At 34.2% G+C, this 24,808-nt stretch overlaps 1 protein-coding gene across 5 annotated transcripts in view; it reads right to left on the minus strand.

The window, feature by feature from the left end:
• The window catches only part of CARF (calcium responsive transcription factor), a 62,886-nt gene that overhangs the window by 5,192 nt on the left and 32,886 nt on the right, over positions 1–24,808 (minus strand). For 4 of the 5 annotated variants that reach the window (XR_004423700.1, XR_004423701.1, XR_004423703.1 and 1 more), the window contains 7 exons: positions 23,696–23,929; positions 21,380–21,542; positions 20,325–20,388; positions 16,391–16,521; positions 15,631–16,000; positions 13,227–13,405; positions 11,127–11,154 (listed from right to left, as the gene is read on the minus strand). Coding sequence is in view for 1 of the 5 variants with exons in the window: in XM_033112633.1 (XP_032968524.1) it covers positions 13,287–13,405; positions 15,631–16,000; positions 16,391–16,521; positions 20,325–20,388; positions 21,380–21,542; positions 23,696–23,929 (1,081 nt within the window). In the remaining 4 variants the exon portion in view is untranslated. Of the gene's footprint in view, positions 1–11,126; positions 11,155–12,944; positions 13,406–15,630; positions 16,001–16,390; positions 16,522–20,324; positions 20,389–21,379; positions 21,543–23,695; positions 23,930–24,808 lie in introns of those variants that run through there. The other variant, XM_033112633.1, reaches the window with a different exon arrangement.

Below are 24,808 nucleotides of genomic sequence, written 5' to 3' on the forward strand. Positions count from 1 at the left end.
ACTTCTCTTACAACCTCTTATTTCATCTTCTGACTCTACTGCTCCTGCAGAAACCTAAATGTGACATTATGTCAAAACTTCCACATCTAGTCAAGATGGACTGAAAGTGACTAGATTTACCCTCTTGCCTGAAACAATTATAAAATGGACAAAATATATGAAACAGTAATTCTCAGAACATTAGAGATCATGCAACAGAGTACAGTGATCCCTAAAAGATGGAAAATAAATGAGATAAGGCCTACGTTATCCTGGATTACCACCTGAAGAGGGTTTCCAGGCTATGGCACATGAAAGGGGCACCCAGGCAGAGTCTCTCTGAGTAGAGGAGATGCAACTTGGAATTCAGAAAGGTCAAAGCAGCCAGAGTTTTTAGGATAAAATACTAGAGAAGAGCGAGCTACACAAATAGAAAACTCCAAAAATCTTCAGGTCACTCTCTAGCCTTCAACAGAGTATAGTAGGTCTGCGAAAAACATCATTTTGTTCAACATCATTTCATTGTAACATTGATGAGATGCCAAAGAAACTTAAGTCTTGTTTATATCAATTAGCCTATGGTAAAACTGTTTTCATTACATGATGTTTCACTTGAAAGTCACAGAACTTATTGGCGACATGAAGTGAGGACTTACTGTACTTACTGATTAGGGCATGAGTGTAAGGAAACTACTTGAGGTTAGGGAAAAAACAACCTAAAAGGATTTGAGGGAACAACCTCCAAGGTTTACAACGGACCAGAAGAGTGCCTATTCTCACCCGTCAGAGTGGAAAAACCCATTAATTCAAAAGCACAGTGTAGAGTAAGAAGAAATGTTTTGCTTCAACAGCGGGGAAAAAATTAACATTACATTAATCGCTGCCTTGTTTTAACTAAGAATGATTGAAGGTTAAGACATTATAGGAACATATTGTTTTCAAGAAACTTAACTGTACCCTAGAACAAAACTCCAGAATATTTATAGGAATACAAAAATATCCAGCATCCAACAGGGTAAAAGTTAAGTCTGACATCTAATCAAAAGTTACCAGGAATTCACAGAATCAGGAAAATATATAAAAATAATGAGTTAGAAAAATCAATCAATTGAAATTGCCTCAAAAATGATAGAATTAGTAGACAAAAGCATTAAAATAATTTTATAGCTGTATTCCATATGTTCAAGAAGCTAGAGGGAAGATTCAAGATGTCAAGTAGAGACATGGAAGACAAAAAAATTTCCCAAATTAAACGTCTAAATATGAAAACTACGATGTCTGTGTTAAAAACACATTGGATTGTCAATAACACCAAGTTAACTTGGCATTAACAACAGATTAGACACTGCAGAAGAAAAGATCAGTGAATTTGAAGATAGAGCAATGTAACTACACAAAATGAACAGAAACAGAAAAAAAGATTGAATAAAATGAAGAGTGAGATATCTTGTATTAGTGAGATATGAGATAACTTCAAAAAACCCAACATATATTAAATTGGAATTCCTGATAGGGAGTTAAGCGGGAAGACTATAAAATTTTTGAGGAAAAGAATGGTCAAAAAGTTTCCAAATTTGATTAAAACTCAAACTTATCGACTCAAGAAGCTCAAAAATCAACAAATACGAGAAATGTGAAGAAAACCATATCAAGGCATACCATAAGCAAATTGATGAAAACCAGTAATAAACAGGAAATACAGTCATGCACCACTTAGTGAGGGGGAACACATTGCGAGAAATGCACCATTAGGCGATTTGTCATCAGAGTATACTTACACCAACCTAGATAGCATAGCCTAATACTCTAACAGTATGTGCTATATACTTTTACATGACTGGCAGTGTAGTAGGTTTGTTTACAATAGCATCTCTACAAACACATAAGTTATGCATTATGCTACATTACCACGGCTATATCACTACATGATAGGAATTTTTGAGCTCCATTATGATCTTATGGGACCACCATCATGTATACAGTCTGTTGTTCACAGAAATGTTATGTGGTTCATGACTATATTAAAATCAGCCGGAGGATAAAATGACAGATATGCTAAGGAAAAAAGATAAGAATGATAGCAGATTGTTCATTGGAAATAATTCAAGGTAAAAGGTAGTGGAGCGACATTTTTTAAATAAAGGAAAAAGCTGTTAACTTGGAATTCTTTATCAAGGGAAAATATCACTCAAAAATGAAGGCAAAATTGTTGTGGAAAATATAAAGGAGGTAAGACAGGCCCTGGCAACTGACTAGACATAAGGAAAGGTGATGCCAGGGTTGTATGCACAGGAACTAAAAGAAAAAGAAGGCAAAAAGAAAACAAAAATGAAGGCAAAATAAAGACTTTCTCAGATATGATAAACCTGAAAGAATTCATAATCCACAGACATATACTACAAAAAAAGTAAAAGAAAGGTCCATGTAAAGGAATGTATAAAAAAGGCAAAAGGAAAAATGACACCAGATAGAAATATGGATCGACACAAAGGAATGAAGAACATTGACAATAATAACTATGTGGGTAAATAATTTTTATTATTTAAATATATGACAATAGCACAAAGGTGAGAAAAGGGAAAAATGGAAGTCTACTATTTTAAGATTCCTATACTGCTTGTGAAATGGTGAAATAGTAATTGAACATAGACTGTGATAGTTAAAGATGTACAGTATAAACATTAAAGCAATTATTAAAATAAGAGTTACAACTAATAAATCAATAATGGAGGTAAAATTAAATCATAGAAAAGCTCAATTGCACCAAAAGAAGGCAGGAAAAAGTATAGATGGAACAGAATAAAAAACAAATAGAAAGATGGAAGACTTAAACCCAACCATATCCATAATAATATTAAATGCAACTGAAACCCAACAATATATAAAAACAGAATACATCCTAATGAACAAATATGATTTCTTTCAGGAATGCAAGGATACAAGGCTGTTTAACTCTTTCAAACTGAATCAAAGTTTCTCACCATACTGAGAGAAAATGGAAACATCAAATAATATTTTCAATATATGCAAAAAAGCACTTCTCAATATCAAATATCCATTCCTAATAATAACTCACAGCAAACTAAGAACAGAAGAAATCTTGCTCAATTAGATAAAAAATACGTAAAAATTATTGTTAACATCACACTTAATAGTAAAAGACTAAATACTTTTTCCCTAAGATCAAAAACAAGGCAAAGATGTTCACTGTAAATACTTCTAATCAAATTGTACTTTAGGTTCTAGCCAGTGTAATAGTTGAGAAAAAGAAATAAAAGGTATCAGATTGGAAAGAAAGATATAAAATAATGTGATTGTCTATAAAAATAATATGATAGGATCTCTCAAGGAGCTATTAGAACTAGTAAGTGAGTTTAATATGGTTACAAGATATAAAATCCATACAAAAAAATCAATTGTATTTCTATATACTAAAAAAAATCACGAGTTGAAATTTTTAAAAAATGCCATTTATAAGTTCTTAGTGATAAATTTGACAAAAGTATGAGACCTGTACAACGAAAATTGTAAAACAATGCAGAGAAAAATTAAAGAATCAATATTAAGATTTCAATTACTTCCTAATTGATCAATATATTCTACATAATCACAGTCAATACCCCATTAGGCTTTTTTTAAAGAAATTGACAAGGTGATTCTAAAATTCACATAGAAAAACAAAGGACTTAGAATAGTCAAAGTACAGTTGGAAAAAAAAAGAGTAAGGTTCAAGGACTTATACTACCCGACTTCAAGACTTACTATGAAACTACAATCATCAAGACAGTATAGTATTGACACAAAGATAGACAAGAATTTTTCAATCTCAGTACTATTGACATTTTCGGCCAGATAATTCTTTGTTTTGGAGCTGTCTTATGCATGTATGATGTTGAGCAGCATCTCAACCTACCAGAAACCAGCAGTATCTTCTTAGTTGTGATAACTAAAACTGTCTCCAGACTTGGCCAAATGTCCCCTGGATGCAAAATTGCTCCAGTTGAGATTAATGGAAGATGACAGAGTCCAGATATTAGCCCATATATTAAAGAATTTTTCATCAAAGTGTATTAATTCGATTGAAAGGAGAGAGTATAGTCTTTTTACAAAACAGTGCTGGAACAATTGGATATCACATGCAAAGAAAAAGTCAATTTATAACTTGTACTATGTATATAAAAATTAAGTCAAATGGATTAGGGACCTTAATGTAAACATAAAGTTATAAAACTTAGAAGAAAACACAGGAGAAAATCTAAACTTGGGTTAGGCAAAGATCTCTTAGGCAAAGATATAACACAAAAGTATCATTCATAAATAACAAAAAAAGATAAATTGGACTCTATCGCAATTAGGAACTTCTGCCCTTTGCAAAATTCAGAGGATGGAATTAACATGGTGAAAAGATAAGCTACAGATCAGGTGAACATATTTGTAAATCACATTTCTAAAAATGGACTTGTATCTACAATGTACTTTGTAAACCTCTCTAATAAGAAAACAATTCAATTAAAAAGTGGGTGAAAGATTCAAACAGACACTTCACCAAAGAAAATATACAGGAGGAGATCTAAGATGGTGAAGTAGATAAACACTGTGCCTGCTTCCTTCCATGAACACATTAAAATTACAACTAAATTATAGAACAATCAACCTAGAGAATCATATGAAGTCTAGTTGAACAGAAGTTTTACAACTAAGGACTTAAAAAAGGGACAGTGCTAAAACTGGTAGGAGGGGTGGAAACACGAAACAGGCTGGCCCCAAAACTCCATGTGGTGGTTTAGAATCAGGAGGAATATCTCAGCAGTGGAGGTTTCCCCCAGAGGAGCGAGGGACCCCAGCCCCACACCAGGTTCCCCAGCCGAGAGCACTGGTGCCAGGAAGAGGAACCCACACAATATCTGGCTGTGAAAGACAGTGGGGATTCCAACCATCCAGGTGAGATGGAAGGTGGCGAGACACCCAGACATTCTCTTAAGGGGCACACGTACAGTCTCATTCATTCACAGCCACTCACCTTGGGCTCCAGCACAGGTACTGTGATTCAGGGGGCGTCAGAAGCATATGGGGGGCAGACTGAGGTGTGTGGTGAGGGCTGGAGGACAGTCACCATTTTCCTTATGAGGGGGGACCTTCTCCCGTGCAGGCCGCAGGCAGGCACCATCTTTCCTGTTTTGAGCCCTCCCTGACAGGCCAAATCTGAATATGATTGGTCTGGTGAGCTCCCCTGTTCCAACCTGCTGACTCAGTGGGAACCTGCCCCCACCCAACTCCCCAACACCAGAGGCACTTTCTCTGTGAGAAGGCAGCCCCACCCATATTGCACTCTTTCTTGGAAAAACATCTGAGTCCACAGACCCCAGGCAGGCGGCGACTGGCCTTGGAGGGCTCTAAAACTTTTGCTGAGTCGCTCCAGGCTCAGCGCTGACACCAAACCAGAATCTACATTAAACTGGTGACAACTCTTCCCACTCTGGAGACTTCCTGAGACCCTGCCTCACCCAACTTGTGTACCACACAGGCTTTATCAGTGGCTGAACCTTAAGTGAGCTGGCAGGTAGCAGCAGGCCTTGGGGTGTCCTGGAATTTTGTGGAGCTATCCCAGGTCCAGTACTGGTGGCAGACATCATCAGTTTGCAGCATGGCCTCTCCCACATTCCTCTAGGTTTAGCACAGGTAGAGGCAACCATGGATCACTTTGCAGCACATACCAGATAATCCCTGACAGGTCACAGGCAGTGGGTGATCTGGGCCTGCACCAGAACCCCTCCCAAGAGGCCCCAGAATCAACCACTTGGAGGTTGGTTTCAGACCACAGCAGAAAACTGCCCAATTAGCCCCACAAGTGGCACACCCAAAGGGTGGTCTCAACAGGCACCAGAACCTGCTGGGATGAATCCCACTTAGTGGGGTGAGCCCCCCATACAGCCTGTAAGCCTGTAAGCTGTAGATGACCAAACCACACAGCCAATCAGCCTGACGGTCAATCCCACCCACTGACACGCCAGTAGCAATCAAGACTCAACTCTAACATGAGGGCACACACAACCCACACAAGGGACACTTCTGGAGCACTAGAGCAGGTGACCAGGGAAACTGTGCCAGGGCCACACAGGGCTCCTACTACATAAGGCCACCTGACCAAGACTGGGAGACATAGCAGATGTACATAATACATAGAAACAAACACAGGGAAGCAGCCAAAACGCGAAAACAAAGAAATACATTCCAGAAAAAAACTCCAGAAAAAGAACTAAACCAAATGGAGGCAAGCAATTTACTAGAGTTAAAAACAGTGGTTATAAGGATGCTCAAGGAACTTAGTGAGAAGTTCAACAAAGAGATAGCAAAGCATAAAAAAAGGTCATAGAAACCATAAAAAAAAAAAGAAGTCAGAAGTGAAGAATACAATAACTGAAATGAAGAATGCACTAGAAAATCACCAACAGATTTGATAAACTAGAGGATCGAATCAGCGATTTTGGAAGACAATGTAGCATAAAACACCCTATTAGAATAGCAAAAAAGAATCCAAAAAAATCAGGATAGTTTGAAAGACTTCTGGGGCAACATCAAGCATAACAACATTCATATCATAGGGGTACCAGAAGGAGAAGAGAGAAAGCAAGGGATTGAGAACGTATTTGAAGAAATAATGATTGAAAACTTCCCTGACCTGGCAAGGGAAATAGTCATACAAGTCCAGGAAGTGCAGAGAGTCCCAAACAAGAAGAACCCAAACAGGCCTACACCAAGACAGATTATAATTAGAATGGCAAAGGTTAAAGACAAAGAGAGAATCCTAAAAGCCACAAGAGAAAGGCAACTAGTAAGTTATAAGGGATTTCATGAGATTATCAGATGATTTCTCAGGAGAAACTTTGCAGGCCAGAAGGGATTGGCACAAAATATTCAATGTGATTAAAAGTCAGGACCTACAACCAAGGGTATTCTACCCAGCAAGGCTATCATTTAAAATCGAAAGACAGGTAGAAGAGCTTCCCAGACAAGAAAAAGCTAAAGAGTTCATCACCATCAAACCAGTATTACAAGAAATGTTAAAAGGACTTAAGGAAAAAAAGATCAAAATGATAAATAATCAAATGATAATAGCTACATATGTATCAAAAATTACTTTCTATGTAAATGGATTAAATGCTCCACTCAAAAGACATAGGAGGGCTGAATGGATAAGAAAACAAAACCCTTATATATGGTGCCTACAAGAGCTCACTTCAGATTGAAAGACACACACATATGGAAAGTAATGGGATGGAAAAAGGTATTTCATGAAAATGGAAATGATAAAAACAAAAAAAACTGGGGTAGCAATACTTAAACCAGACAAAACAAACTCCAATTCAAAGACTATAACAAGAGGCAAAGAAGGACCCAATAATCCCACTTCAGGGTATTTTCCCAAAGAAACCCAAAAAACTACTTCGAAGATATCTGTGCATCCATATGTTCATTGCAGAATTGTTTACAATGGGCAAGATGTGGAGGCAGCCTGGCCTGAATGAAAAAATGGATAAAGAGGAGATAGTACATATATACAATGGAATATTGCTTAGCCATGGAAGGGAATGGGTTCTTGCCATCTGCAGCAGCATGGATGGACCTGGAGGATATTGTGCTAAGTGCAGTGTCAGACAAGAAAGGAAGGTGCAATGTGATTTCGCTTTTATGTGGAATCTAAAGAAGAAAATAAACAAACAAAAGAGAAACTCATAGATACAGAAAACACTTTGATGGTTACCAGATGAGATGGGGGTGAAAAAAAGGGAAGGGATTAAGAAGTGCAAATTGCTTGCTACAAAGTAGTTATGGAGATATAGGGTATAGCATTAGGAATATAGTCAATATCATAATATCTATGTATGGTGTCAGATGGGTACCAGCTTTGTTGGGGTAATAGATGGACGAGGCTTGGGGGACAGGTTGAAAAAGGTGAAGAGATTAATAAGAACAAAGTGGTAGTTACAAAATGGTCATGGGGATGTAAGGTAAATCACAGGGAATATAGTTAACGATATGGCAATAACTATTTATAGTGCTGGGTGGGTACTTGACTAATCAGGTCAGTTCTTAAATTATACTAGGATAAGTGTCTAACCACTCTGCTGAAATTAATATAGAATAATATTGAATGTCAACTGAAACTGAAAAATTTTAAAATGGGGGAAAGGTGAAGGGGAATAAGAGGTCCAAATTCCCAGGTATAAAACAAATAAGTCATGGGAATGTAATATACAGCATGGAGAATATAGTCAATAATATTGTGATAGTGTGGTACAGTGTCAGATGGTTGCTGGACTTACCACGGTGATCACTTCCTTAGGTATATAAATGTTGAATAACAATGGTGTACCCCTGAAACTAATATAATATTGTATGTTAGCTATATTTTTAATAAGAATCTTTAAAAAATAAAAAGAAGATATACTGATGGCAAAAAACACATGAAAAAATGCTCAACAATTTTGGTCATTAGAGAAATGGAAATTAAAACCACAATGAAATACTACTACACACCTATTATAATGCCTAAAATTTAAAAGCTTGTCCATACCAAGTGTTGGCTATGCTATAGAGCACCTGCAATTCTCATACCCTGCTGATAGGAATATAAAATGGTACAACCACTTTGGAAAATCAGCTGAGAATTTCTTTAAAAGTTGTATGTATACCTACCATATGACCCAACTATTCCACTCCTAGATATTTACCCAACAGAAATGACAGCATATGTCTATATAAAACCTTTTACATAAATGTTCATAGCAGCTTTATTTGTAATAGCCAAGAACTATAAATAACCTTGATGTTCATCAATAGGTGAATAAATAAACAAATTTTGGTACATTCACAAAATGGGATACTAATCAGCAGTAAAAAGGAATGAACTATTTATCCTGTGACATAGATAAATCTCAACTACACTGAGTGACAAAAGTCAGGTTAAAAAGTTCATACTATATGACTTCATTTTTATAAAACTAGACAAAGAAATTGATCTCTAGTGACAGAAAGCAGATCAGTATATTTGGGAATGGTGGGGTGAGGTGGGAGGGACGAAGAAAGGGAGAAGTGGGAATGGATAACAAAGGAACTCTAAGAATCTTAGGGGGTGGTGGATATATTCATTATCTTAACTGTGGTGATGGTTTCATATATGTATACGTGTATCAAAAGTTATCAAATTGTACACTTTAAATATGTGCAGTTTATATATGTCAATTATAAGTCAGTAATCTAAAATAAAGACTGCTGGTATCAGACTCCCACTGTCTTCTGAAAGTTTTAGAAATCATTTTTTATGGAGATATAATTAACATATAACATTGTTTAAGTTTAAGGTATCCAATATGTTGACTTGATAATTTATATATTGCAAGATGAGTACCATCATAGCATTGGCTAACACCTCTATCATATCGCATAATTATTATTTCTTTTTCGTGGAGAGAACAATTAAGATCTAGTCTCTGAGCAACTTGTAAGTTTATAATACAGTATTTTTTACTGTAATCACTATGCTGTACATTAGATCTTCAGAACTTCAGTTGCAAGTTTGTAACCTTAAACAACATCTCCCCTGCACTCTTATACCCATTTCACAGTCTCAAAGGTTTTCCATATTAATCACACAATTTATTTTTTTCATGAATCAATTTAGGATCCATTAAAATGTGAGATTTTTTTAAAATTCTGATTTTATTCCTGAAGTTTAAATAATTCACTCAGCAACAAATATTTGCATTATTTAACAATAGAATTCATAGCTAGCGTGTATGTGGCAAAAGTATACTAAGACTTTGCCAGTATGACTAAATTAAGTAGAATTACAAATCTTTAGATACCAAAACAATACACCATTTAAGATGTCTAAAGCCTAAATCAGTTGATGGAAAAGAATCAATGCAGTCTCCCTTCTAGAAAGAAAAAGATTTTCTATGGTCCGGAAAAATAGGCAGAGTGGAATAAAGCAAAGAAAGCAGAGGGGGAGAAAAACTAATGATCCCTCCTTTTTAAATACGTACTTCTTGTCACTACTCCAAAAATATAAAGCTGTACTTGAAGACAGTGGCAAAACATGGGCAGAAAAGAATTATGCATACCTTATTTCACATATTATTTTAAAATTGATGGTTTGCTGAGCTGAGAGTACTAAATGCACATATTATGCTTAAAAACCTTCAGGTTCCAAATTGAACATAAATCTCTAGCCAAAATTCTCAGGTATTGAAGTATTTATTCAGCATCTTCAAGACGAACAAAACTACCACTAGACCCAGGGGGCAAAAAGGATAAAAAACTAACCAGTTTAAGAAACAAAAGCACAGTATTTTTTATTAAAAAATTACATTATAACAAGGACAGTATACATTAAATTACAATATATACATATATATATATACACACACATTACCTTAAACTTTAAAAAAAATCCTGGTACAAATTAAATGGCATCTATCTCATGCTCACATAATTAAGTATGCATTTTGATAGAAGATAAAGATGAAACACAAGCTGGTGGGCCCCCAAATTAGAAACTTTAATGCGGGGCCAGTTTCCAAAACTTTGTTTTCTATCACTTTTGTGACTTTTAGAAAACATTTAGCTTGTATAAGAAATAAAATCTTTAAGAATGTTAACTGCTTATAGTAAAAAATAATATTGAGAGAAAAGCCCACCATGCCTGTGTTTATCTATAATTCATTGTAGTATATATAAAGTTCATATATACTTGGAGATTTGAGACATAAAAACTACAACGAAGAAACAAGCTCAGCTGTAATTATGAATTTCTAATTGCTTATTCTAAATGTCGAACTTACTACTACAGATATTACACGTCGTAATACATGAAACAAAAGAGCATACGTTAGACTTTGCTGTAGAGCTGTTAGGAGAATGCCAAATATAGATACCGAAAAATTTATGTACTTGTATTTATTACCCTGTTCATTAAAAAAAAACTGGTTATTTAAAATATGTCGATGTACTTTTTAAAGTGATGCCAAGCACCTTTAAAATACAATACTGATATATTGTGACTAAACATGCATTTAGAGAACAAATAAATTTTTAAAAACTAATTTAGAAACCATTTTTAAAGAGCTATTTATTGAAATACTTACATGAAATATTGATAGTTCCAGTTTCTACCTAAAAACCAAAAGAGTATACAATTAGGGATTTAAATCTTCCTTCATGCTTTTTTTTCTTTTGTTTTTTTGTTTGTGGGGAGGATGCACTGAAACATGATTTAAAAAAAAAAAAACGGTATCAGAAGAGACATTCACATAGTATGAAGTGAGAGAAATATTTTAAACTATGTTTTGCTCCTAATGAAATGCCAAAGTCTGAATCCTTGGACATCTCTCATCCTCATCAGTAACTAAAGTTTGTATCTTAACAAGCATTTCTCCTTAGCAACTCAACATCAAAAAAGAAAGGAATGTCTCCTAAGAAATAAAGTTCAATTGGTGAAATATTTCATAATAAACTATTGTCATTAATGAAAGGTGAAGATTATTTAAAATATTGAAAAAGTTTCCATAAAAACTGGAAATAACAAGTGAAAAGAATGTTACCTACAATGCAACACTAAACTATAAATTAATTTGGACTTATTCCCTTTAAGTACACACAGTCTAAGAGAAATCTGAGTTTGAAGTAACCAGCAGTTGTGTTTAACTTAGCATAACATAATAGATTTGGCAGCTTAATTCTATAAATGCCCACATCAAATATTTTCATTTCTTAGGAAAAAGAAAATCAAGTCTTACGAAAAAATCATACATGTAACTGAATGTTAACTTTGCATTAAATAGGGGTATAAATAATAAATTTTATAATAAAGAGGGTATAAATCTAAAGGGCAAAGAACTTTAAAATTCCACCCACTTCTAATATAATACATGTTGTGTACCTGAAAATATTAAAGTGTATTAAGAATGGGAGACTGGACTTAGAAAAGCTAAAAAGACTCATAGTCATGTAAAATATTATCATTAAATTTCATATTATATTTCACATGCTTTGAATATTAAACATTAACATCCATTTGAAATCCTTATTACTTTTAAATATACCCACAGATGGTCTCTGGAGGAAAAAAAAGCCTTTAGGTTGATTTTTTGACAGTTATAATTGACATTTCTAGTTTACCAACCTTCCAGAAAACAGAGGCTTGTAATGAATATACTGATTAGCACTTTTTCAGTTTTTGAAGTAAATATACTTACTCAATAAGCCAATATAACACATCAGTTTTAAAGTGTTAAATATGAACTAAATTTTAAACTATAAATACTTACCTTGAAGTACTATAAATTCTAATACTATCAATTCAGTAAGGACTCTGGCTTAAAAAAAAATAAATACAACTCAAATTCTTCTCTAACCACAGCTGAATCTTCAACACAATATAGGAAAAAAACCTTCTGCTGACATCAAAAAGTTCCCCAAATTACCTGTAAACATCAGGAAATTCTACTATTCTTTCTGAATTCTCTCAATTTCTATATTTTTCTACCCATAAATAGTGCTTTAACTACAATACTGTATAAATACATGCAATATACATTTATTTCTGTTGCTTATCTTTCAAATTAAAATTTTCAGTACTTACCAAGACCCTTAAATTTCTACTAGATGACTATTAGTATGCTATTGGCTCCCAGTCATAAGTATAAAAATTAGAATGGAAGAAGCTAAAACACAAATAGTTTCCACAGATGTAAATGCTGGGCTTTGTGTTATGACGTTAAATTTATTGTTTTTTCTTTCCAACGGAGACAGACTAGAAATTTTCTCTCAACTGCCTGCCAATTTAAAAAATTTCTTCACATCTTTAAAGAGAGAATAAGTTCTTTTAGAACTTAAAAAAGTCATGATACACACACACACACACACACACTCACACACACACACATACAGTCACACACTATTTTTGTTGTTCTTTTTTCATTTTTCAAGAGCCAAAATTGGGTATTTCCAGCAGATGAGTTAGATAACCATTTGTGTTCAGACTTCACTACCATAGTAAGTTCAGATGATCTTCTGAAATACTGGCCTTATCAGATACTCAAAAAAGCATAAGAATTATACAAAATAAGAGTAAAAATAAGAGGTAAAAATATGGAATTAGCAACAACTATATCAATTTTAAATCAAAGCTGTTCATCAACCCAGTCTTCAGTCCATTTATAATGCTGCACTTCGACAATATTCACCTTCTTTTCTATGACATCAGAAATTACTGGAGTTGTTCAATTCTGAAAAGCTTCAATAATTTATGTAGCAGATAAATTCTTACAGTCCAAATTTTTTTTGGCGTCCATTGACAATGCTGGTTCTTTGGGTTCTTGCTTAACTTGGTTCACAGAAATGGTACCTTCTGGATTTTCGTCAACTTTAAAACCAAACATAAAAGAAAAACCCTAAAGGTTAATATGTCATAACACTAAAATCTTTAGAATTATATAAATTTAGGAGCAACGCATAAAACAGTAGTTTGGAAAAAAGAACCAAATAATTTAGAAAAGCAGTTGGTATATTTGAGAACTCAGTGCTTCTGATATCTTAACAGTCATTCATATTAAATTCCTTCAGTATGCTTATAGTAATGAAAAAAAAGAAGAGACCAAGGAAACTATAAAGTTATTCTTCTGTAAAGATACTTTGTCCAAAAATATCAGCCCATAATTTGATAAAATTATGAGGAACATCTCATATTTAAACTTAACTGTCTTTAAAAATATTTGTAAATAAAGGTCAGGAAGCCTCCCATTATTTGAAAATGATTTGTTTTAAGTTATGATTCTTGTTGATTTACTAGATGATTAAAAGTAGTCAGTGACTGTCATAAAATCATAACAGGAGAATTAGTAAATCTTTTTACCACAATTATTAATGTAAAATAATGCTTCTGGGAAATACTGATAATAAAATATTCTAATTCTAAGAATATGAAAAAACAAGAAAATGATTTGTTTTGCAAACAGCAGGCATATGCATCACACATTCACAGACAGGTTACCATTCCCACATGGTTTCCACATGTGGTCATACATCAATGAAAATGTTCCCTCCCTGAAGAAACTTCACTATATAAGTACTTAAAAAAAAAAAAAGGCACGTCTTAAATGATAGCGCTGACAGCTGCACAAGCTGTGTTTGCTTCTCTGAAATATTTCAGAATGCACTTACCATTCTGACTTCAAAGTACTTATGACCAAATTAATCTAAATTAATCTAAATCTAGCATACCAGCAGCACTATGGTGAACTGGCAGGTGGGAAACCTAAGATAAAGTCTTTCTTTCTCAGGAATATCAGTTTTTTAGTTTCTATAGAGAACTGAGGTTAAGGTTCAGTAAAGTGTGTCAAACATACCTGATGCTTGTCACATATGGATGTGTTGGAGTTTAGCCCATACCATAGAGAAAACAAGCAGAAGATGGATTTGAATGACCGTGAGAATAAATATTCAGGTGAAGTAGTCCCTCAGATCATGAGCTAACTTGACAAATTATGCAAGTTCAAATTCAAAGAGGGTCTCCTTTAAAGCAATCTAAATTAGAGATCCCAGAAATACTTTAGCACAATACAGGGGGAGAAATCTTGTTAAAATGGAAAAGAAGCTTTGGAAGTAGAAGATCTGAGTTAAAGTCCTACTTGGTCACTTATTAGATGTGATTTTAGGTCAATTACTTAACTTCCCTGAGCCTTGCTTTCCCCATCTGTAAAATGGAGACAGCACCAGCTATTTCATGGAATTGTGAGGATTAATTCATATATATTCCTTTTCCCTCTCTTCTACTCAATTCCCTCAGTAGTGAAAACTGCCACACCACTCTGGATAAAATTTCTTAATAGTAATAAACTTAAAAGACAACGATTCTTTTCTGAAAGGAACTATCTCACACTTTTCCTTACCCAAAAGAATTATCTTTAAGGATGGAGAAGAAATATATGTTCTAAGGATAATTCCTATGAAGATTTTTGCTCTTCAAAGAAACTGAAAGTCTTTTCCCACAAAAGTGTCCAATCCAGAATAATCTGTCGGGAGTGACATAGGTCAAGTAGGAGTTAACAGAGTTTATTACTATATTGACTGAGTTCTTTACAAAGTGATGAGGAAAAAGCTCATGGATAAAACCCAAGTCCCCAAGTCTTACTAGTTTCCTTCCAATTTCCACAGAACTCAACATTTAAGTCTATAACTTGAACTCTTTCTTTTGACCTTTACATCTTCCCATTTCATTCCATTTTTCTATTTGTGTGTATCAATTTTTCCATAATAACCTTTATACTAAGTAGTTTTCCTTTTAAAGTTTCTCTAATTTTTTTCGTGCATTCTAAAATGACATTCCTGATCTTATACCACCACAGATTTTTCCTAGTTTCTCTAAAACTAGGTACTTATAGAATGAATAATTTCAATGGAGAAAAAACATTTTAAGTTTAAAAAACTTTGCTCATGAAATTGTTCCTTTTTTCTTGTAGCTTTACTTGATTTTTTATATATTATAAACCCACTAAGTAGAAACGATAGGTTTTTTTTTTCTGTAGTGTAATAGTGATGTTAGTCCATAAAAGTTAAAAAAAATAAAATCATGAATTGATTTTAACTTACCAAGAGCTGGGTGGCTGTCTATAATCTGTACTGGAATGGTCTGCACATCTCCCAACAGAATCTGATCAACACTGCCTTCCAGATTCTCTGTTTCTTCAACATCTCCAACGTCCACCAGCTGATCCATTGCAACCAGGTTTTGATCTGGTCCTGGAAGGTTACCCACGGTAGAGGCAATACCGTTGTTCTGGGTTAGGCATGTATCGGTTTGAAGGCTATGACTTTGACCAAGCAGTAGAGAATTATTATTCATTACAGCACTTTCTATTGAATCTAAAAGTGTTGAAGGACTGGACGAGGGATGGTTATTTACTGACATCAGAGTCGGTGATCCATCAGGAGAAGTAAATCTTGGTTGCAACTGCAAACCCTTTTAAACAAAAAAGAGTTACATCAAAATGTTTGAATTTACTACGTACGATTTTCTCATAGGATCTATTATTGTTTTAACACAAAGTTGGAATAAAATACAAGATCAGTTGACAAATATCAAGTGAGGACAGAAACGAGAACTAAAGGAAAAGTAGTACAACTAAATTTTATTGCATGCATAGTTAACTCAAACTTTTTCAAAACATATTGTTTAAATTATCCTCTTAAATCAAGATACAAAAAAGTCAGGAAATTAATAATGAAAACATCTTTGACCATTATTATAATTCTATAATAATTCTGTAAAGTGCCTGAGAGAAGAAGAGGGGAGATTGAAGAAGAAAGAAAAGGCCCTCAAATTTGGCTACTTTACTGGATATTTATTTACCTGTAATTGTGTGAATATTTTGGGGGGAAATGAGGAAAGTGAGGAAAACACATGGGTTGGTTCTGGAGACAAAGAACCCCTCGTCTGATTTGTATCCACTTTGGTGGTAGATGACTCTCCTGGTGAATTTCCTAAATTACATAAAAAGGAAACTATTAAAACAAAATAATTTTTATGGCTTCTAGGATACCATACTTTATTACAACCCTTACTATCAGAATTGGAATAGAAAATAAGGTCAAAAGTTTGAAAAAGGTCTTTAAGAAGTTATCTAGTCCACTATTTGCAGAACATGGTATATAATCAGAATCACTAAGGGAATTTAAAAAACACACACACACACACACACACACACACACACACACACACATATATATTCCTATTAATTTTAATCCAGTATATCAAGGATGGAATGTAAGAAATGGTCTTTTTTTCCTTGAAAGATTCTACACGTGTAACTCTGAGTCCATTTTTCCATGCTATGATGCTGGGTTACACCTAAACTTCTCTTATGTGGGTAAACTATTCAGCCTCTCAATTACAAAGACCAAATTTAATTCATCTTTGGTAGCCCTAGGACAATGCCTGATATAAAGCAGGTACTCAGAATAACTGTATTAAATTTCTTTCAATAACTCACTTTGGAATAAAAGAATAAGAGTAAAAATCTCTCTGTTTTCTTAATATCTCAAATTTTAAATTGTCCTTAGGGAATTCTTTCTCATGTAATTCTTATGTTAACCCAAATATATTCATCTCTTTAAGTCAATCAAAAATCAATTGTGAACAACTATCTATTGCTTTCATACTGTAATTGAGTAACTTTTAAAATGACACTGGTGTAAGACAAGGATAGATTTAAACACTGGCTTTTCTCTGTAACCTTCAACATACTATTTAACTCAGTTTCTAAATTTCAGTTTCATGTGTGAAATGAGAATAATAAGAGAATCTTCCTCTAAGGACTGCTAAGATGATTAAATAGCACTCTCACATTTCTTGGCTTCTTCATTTCTAATTGTCATTCTGCTTCACTCTGCAGCAGTCACCCACTATTATGGTCATACCTGGACTAGTCTACATCTACATTTCTAATTCAAACACCCCATTCTCGGAACACAACCTCTTATTCTCCCAGGGATTTTGCTTAGCTACTCCACTACAATTGTTCTTCAACCTCCAGTTCACATGATTCCTGTTTTCTTCAGATCCATCAGTCTCTGCCCTAATAAAATTCTCTCCCCATCCATCTTAGGATCCTGGGCTTATAATTTTAGTCACACTCTTGCAAATATCCTAACCTCCCCTGCCTCTCTGCCCTTTGGTCATAACCCACTGTGTAAAATCCTCATCCTGGATGAAAATGGCTTCCACTGCTTATACATGTGAAGCCAAATACCACCGAGTAAGAAACTCACTGCTACCACTAATACCAATTCATGATCATCAACTTCAACAGAACCTCACCTGTATCTGACAACCTTACAAATTTTCTCTCACTTTGTATTAGGGATATCTAATCTCCATTTTCCTAAAGTCTTGGCCACCCTTCCTGAGATCTGCTCTCATCCTTAGCACTCTTACTTAAAGAGAAAAGAGAAGCTATCAGAAATTTCCTCAACTTCCCATCATCAAAGCTATCGAGTACCTTCACCTTTATGTATCTCTTCACATCTCTTCTGTCTTAAAAAAAAAAACTTCCCTCAACCGCTGTCGTGCGGGGTGTCAGGTGGGGTCTCTGGTCCCACTCCCCACATAACGCAGGACATGGTGAGGCCAAAAAGGTACACCCACGGAGCCATAGGTAGGGGAGTCATACCACTATACTCTCACTGGCGGCTGGGCTGGAGACACAGGAACCAGGAGCAACAAAATTCTCAACCCTCACTGTGCCGCTTGCAGACTCAGCCACCATCTTCTTGCTAGCTCCCCCTTTTTTTGCTAGCCTAGCCACGGCAGTTATATTAGTGCCCAATGGCTCACTGGTTACAACTGACGGCCAACTAGCCACAGCTGATGGCCATTTGATCGTAGTCGATGGTCATTTACTACCTGAGCCAGCACCTTTCTATGTGAGGCCGAGAGCCTGGAAACTGCTTTTTGGGGCTCTGTCCCCACAACCGCATAGCAAATCTGATAGTCCCCTTCATAGCAAACTTCCTGAAGAAGTGGCCCACGTTGTCTCTAATCTCATTCATCTTCCATTCACTCTTCAACCACCCTAATGGTTGCCTCCCAATCCACTGTATTGAAAGGGCTCCAATAGCAAGCTTTCCAAAGCTGATCTCATGAACTTTTTTCTCTCCCCTGCAGCCACCAATATCCTATCCTTATGCCAGTGTTGCTGAGCTCAGTAAATGCTACTATCAGTAAATTGCCATGGAAGAAACTCAGGAATCATCCTAGGTAATTCCCACTCTTTAACCTCCCACACCTATTCAACCGGTAACAAAGGCCTTTGAGTTCTATTTTTAAAATAACTATTAAATCATTCCAATTCTAATATAAATGCTATCAAGTGTAGTCTAAACCACTAACACCTTTCAAATGGAAAACTGAAAGGGCCTCCTAAACCTGTTTTGCTTGTCCAGTCTTATCTGCAAGCATTATTTATGCTTAAAACCAGACTTTAAGTTCTTTGAACATGACAAGCTCTTTCTTGCTTAGCCTTCAAACATGCTATTCCTTTGATTGGCAAATTCCTATTCATTCTTCAGATCTTAGTTTAAAAGTCACTTTCTCAAGTGCCACTTCCCTACTCCCTGGACTAAGTTTTATGTCTCTATCACTATTCCCACAAACTTTCTCATGGCACTTTTCATAATGGTAATTAATTAAAACATACACATATTTGCCTTTTTCTCTAGCTAAACTTTAAATTCAATGAAGCAAGAAACTTACTTGTTCTTTTTTTATGCCCAGCATTTATCACAGTGAGTGAAATATGTACAGAAAAAATGAATAATGTTAAAGAATTTAAAAGTTATTCTGTAGGGCAAAGTGACTCAAAGGTTAATAAGTTGAAGAATAAAAAAGTAATTGTGTTACCAGAGGGCAAGGAGAGAGGGTGGTAGATGACGGTAAACGGGGTCAAATATATGGTGATGGGAAAACTGACTCTGGGTGGTGAACACACACTGTGATATACAGATGATTGTACACTTGAAACCTATGTAATTTGACTAACCATTGTCATCCCAGTAAATTTCAATTAAAAAAGAAGTAATTATACTGTATATAGTTATTCATAAATTTATTCTAAAGCATTTATTTAGGTGTTAACTTTTTAGCTGGCATTATGCTATGTATCAGGTATTTTAATTTGAATAAAATACAATCCTTGCCCCTGAGGAGCTCAAATCATAACGAAAGATACAGATGTGTAAACAAAAGGATACCATGTAAAATGCAGAAGTAAACACAAAAGAATGAATATCTAACTTTATAAAAGGGGTTTAGTTAAGAGAGCACTTAAAGCCAAAGAGATTGCTATTTGAGTATTGAGTAGAGAATGCCACGCAGAAGAGGAGAAAAAACATTTCCAGAAAAGAGAACAAAAGGGCTGAAATAAGCTTGGACTATTGAGAGAACATAGGAGTAAGAACATATGTGAAAAAGCAAACCATACAAAAAAAGGACAATAGTTTCCTGATCAGAGTATCTAACGGTTATTACTATTGGAATTAGCCTAACTTTATAGTAAACTGTGCTAGTAATCAGACTCAAAATTTCAACCATAGAGAAGCATAAAAGCTGATTATAGGAGGAAATTTAAATAGCTGGAATAATTTTGATAAATCCTAACATAATTGTTCTTGCCTCTTTGGGCCATGGCTTGCTTATCCATAAAATTTGATTAGATGAGATAATATCATAAATGTCCTCCAGTTTTAACACTTGATTTTATATTTTAAAGGTATTTAAGATAACCTACCTTCTGCAAATGTAACTGTCACAGTCTCTCTGAGAATATTCCCACTATCCGTAGTCCATTGAAGCTTAAAAGGGAACATTTATTTCAGTAAAAATAATACTTCATTTATATTGAAAAACTATTTTAAAACATCACTATAACTGTCACATTGTATTCAGTCATAGTATAGGTGTGCTTTATCCTGTAATTACTCTCTTCACTTGTTTATATTCTCAAAGCACAAGTATACTTCACTATCCAAATGCATTAGCTTCCCAAGTTCAGATAGCAAGAATTTGGATAGCAAGTGTAGGTAGCAAGGATCATTGCTAACCAAATGTGTTTTTGTTCCTGAATTCTAGATAGTGAATAATTAAGAGTTTTAGATAGCAAAGAATAGTAGCTCTAGTTAAAAACAAAAAAAAAAAAATCTAAATCTATTCAGTTACAGAATTTGGGCAGTAAAAATGTAGAGAACAAAGAATACTGTTACTGAGATTTGAATACCATAATCACTGCTTGCATTATAATTAGTATTTTCTGGGTAATTATATTAATCTCTTCGGAGTAGGAAAAATTTTCATAGAAATGACCAATATTCAGGGGGAAACCACAGTATCACAGAATGAGGTTAACAATGATATCGATAGGTGGGATATAGAACTAATATCATCACGTTTTGTATTCAAGTCTGAAATATTCTATTTTAAATTTACCCATCTATTTAAAAAAGAGGGGAATATATACACAGCATGTACTCAATAAATGTCTGTTAAATGAGTAAGATATACTTTTTACAGAGATAAACTATGTTGATTTTTAAACATATATTTCTATTGCTATTATAGTCAGAGTTGGAAATTCAGTGGTTTTTCTTCTTGTAAGAGTAATTTAAAAAAATTGTCCAATCATCATCTGAGAGTTCATAGTGTTTACGTCTTACGAAAAAGACACTATTTTTCTTATATTACAGTTATGACCTAACTTTAAATAGCAACCATCCCTATTAGGCCAAACAGTAATAGAAGCTGAGAAAGATTCTGTAATAAAACAAGGAATTACAGTTGTAATCATACCGTTGCTGGAATAATCTCCGAGTTATATACATTATCTCCATTTCTCAAGGATTTCTGTACTTCATGGATGTGGTTTTTTATATCATTTACAGTTGGAAAAAAGGATAAATTATGTCTTTCAGGTACCTCATCAGGTTTGAACAGTTCCCTTTCTACAAATTTTCTGTGGAGAATGTAAAATGTAATAAAACATAAACAATCTAGCAATATACTTTATATCAAATGAGAGAAAGGTTCTCTTTTAGCATAAACTTTGGTAAAGCACGGTTTACAGCTTTATAAGTAGTCTACATTTTTCCAGTTTTAATTTTTTCCATACATTAAATCACAGAATTCATGCAGATTAAAGAAATGTAATATTTAAATGTTAAATGTTAATTTAACATTGGTTAAATACCTGTATATCTTAGAGTAAGTTTTAACATTTTTATGAATTTAAAGGAATCACTATTTTCAATTTAAGTAAGCTTTTGAATGTTTATTATGTCAGGCACTATACTGAACACTTCATATCAAGTATCTCCTTTAACCCTTAATATAAACCTATGAGGTAGGAACAATTAGCGTTCCCACATTAGAAATAAGGGAACTGAGGGCTGCAAAAGTTAAATAGTTTGCCCAAAATTATACACCTACCTAGTAAGTAAAAGAGCTTGGGCCTACACCCATGTTATCTGCATAAATATAATATTATATTTCTTCCAAAAGGCATCAATTAATATCATATGAAATACGACCTGCTTGCATTTTACAAGTAGACAAAAGAGAAGATAAAAACAGAAGGCGGCATTGCCACCTAATTGTATAAAAATAGATACATACAAGAAATGATAAAGTTTTATATATATATATATCATATGCTCTATATATGATATATATATATATATGATATGCTGTCTCTCTATAGAGAGAGAGAGACAGCATATATATATATATAGAGAGAGAGAGAGCATATCATATATAGAGAGCATATCATATATATATATACAGAGAGAGAGCATATCACAGAGCTGTATTATATCTCTGTTTTTAAGATTCAGGTTTCGTAAATAGTGGCTGGCTTTACCAAATTTTCGTTCTGCTCTAACAATGTTTGATGGAAATAAATATAAAATGTGTAAGAAAGCTACTAAATAAAAAAGTAATGTATTAATTAAAAAATAATCCTAGGAAACACTCATTTGTTGCTCAAATCTAGGATTTCCAGGCAGGAATTCCCGCCCATTCTCAGGAATATTTTTTGCTTATCCATTCCAAAATCCCGAGATATAAACTGTTTTCTGTTCTCCACGATGAATCATTTCCATAAAGTGACAGTCGATACTACCAACCACCTGGGTTCAAGGAACCAGTTTTTCCAATTTCCCGACCAACTTTTTTCAGGATTCGGGAATTGAAAAGCGAAAAAAATTCCCGAGAATGGGCGGGAATTCCTGCGTGGAAACCCTAGCGATAAATAGGAAAAATGTCTAAGAGATACATTGTGAGTAGTACGTTTATTTCCCATTCTGGGTATTACTGGGTTCAAGGAGCCAATTCTCCCAATTTCCTGACCAACTTTTCTCAGGATTCAGGAATGGGAAAGCGATAAAATTCTTCAGAACAGGCGGGAATTCCCTCCTGGAAACCCTACTCTGATCAGACTACATAAAACCAGTACAAACAAGGTCAGTTAAGTACTAGAGATCTGGCGTGAGACCTAGATTTCAGTTCTGCCTCCACCTCTTATTTAACCACCCTGAGTATCCATGGTCTCATCTGCAGAATGGGGATAAATATACCGACTTTATAGAGTCGTAAGAATAAATGCAACTATGCATATAAAGTGCTTAGCACAATACCTGGCACACACATGGTAAGTGCCACATGATAATAATTATTATATCCTGAATATCAATAAAATTAGACCCAAGTATTACATATAAAATCATTAGATAAAGCACTATCCATATTCTTTTCAGGTGATAAAATTTAATTGCTTAGAATAAGTACCTTAGCCTAGGTTTTAAAATCTTTGGTTCTACAAAGATTTTTTTAATGTAAAGGTACTTATTATATAATTCAATTCATATATCATTTAGAAATAGTCCAATTTGCCAAATCTGAATATGGAATATCTCAAATGAGTAATTCAAATCATTACTCATGGTTTGCCAAGCACTGCTGGGTTGTGATCATAAATAATATTATTTTAATAAACTATATTCCTTATCTACTCTGATAGCACATACCCTGGAAAATGTCTATAATGTTAAGCATATTATTTAAACCAACAAACAAAAATGAGAAACATAAAAGAACAATTTTCTTCTGTACCTTAGCTGTTTCCTCACTGCATACACTTGTTCTATTCCCTGTGATACTAATTCTTGAATCTTATGTGCTACTTGAGGATGTAAACGTGAGGGTAAAGTACAATCCTCATCTCTAATGGCAGTTTCCTCTTCTTCAAGAGAGGACACAGGAAAAGGAGAAGGTGATAAAGGGAGGGAAGGAGTCTCTAATTCGTGATACTGATGAGCTTGCTGTGTAGGCAACTGTACATACCACCTGATGAGAGAAAATAGTTAAAATTACATTACTAGGCAGAGGCAAGAATCAAAATTACTTATGTTAATACTTATCAAGAGAAGGAATAATCTCTTAAGAAAAAATTATATATGATTATATCATATTAAATAAATATAAATAAAAATTTTACAAATAAATTAAATATAAATAAAATTTAAAATGTCTTTCAAACCAAAGAGTGGATATTATTCAGAGTCTATCCAGATCAAGCTATGTGGGAGAATCTTCTGTGACAGGAGCTTGCCATACTGCCTCGACAGTGCTCCAGCTCTTGTAGCCCCAATGAGCAAGACAATCAACTGAAAGGTGAGTATAGACCTCTTGTACAGTAGTGCAGTGCAAAGAACAGATGCTAAGAAAATGAACTGATCTGGTAGGATATTGTTTTAATTTATATTTTTGCTTGCAATGACTGATATTGCAATGTTCTTAAAATGCAATGTTCTCCAAACTAAAGGATCTAATTACTGATTCTATTCCTTTTTCATGTATCTGAAAGTTTTTTTTAAAGATCACACAGAAACCATATTCCACACCCTTAACCCCATTATACAACTGTAAATTCTTCACCTAAAGTGACACATAAAAGAAAATAAGAAAGAAAGCTAATAGTTCTTATTTAAGACCTTCCTATAAAAGTTATAAAATGGAATTTTACGTAGGGCTTAAAATTCATTTCTGGCTGCCATAAGTTACCAAAGATGGGTTAAAAAATATATAGGCGACTGTAGATTTGGTTCTTAGTAAGTGTTTGAAACAAAGTACTAAATATAGAGAGAAATATGTTGCTAAATATGTATTTGTCATTTTGGAAAAAACCTTCCATGTGATATATAGAACTCTTTGGTCAGATTTATT

Source organism: Rhinolophus ferrumequinum, chromosome 8, assembly GCF_004115265.2.
Source record: "Rhinolophus ferrumequinum isolate MPI-CBG mRhiFer1 chromosome 8, mRhiFer1_v1.p, whole genome shotgun sequence".
Classification (NCBI taxonomy): Eukaryota; Metazoa; Chordata; class Mammalia; order Chiroptera; family Rhinolophidae; genus Rhinolophus; species Rhinolophus ferrumequinum.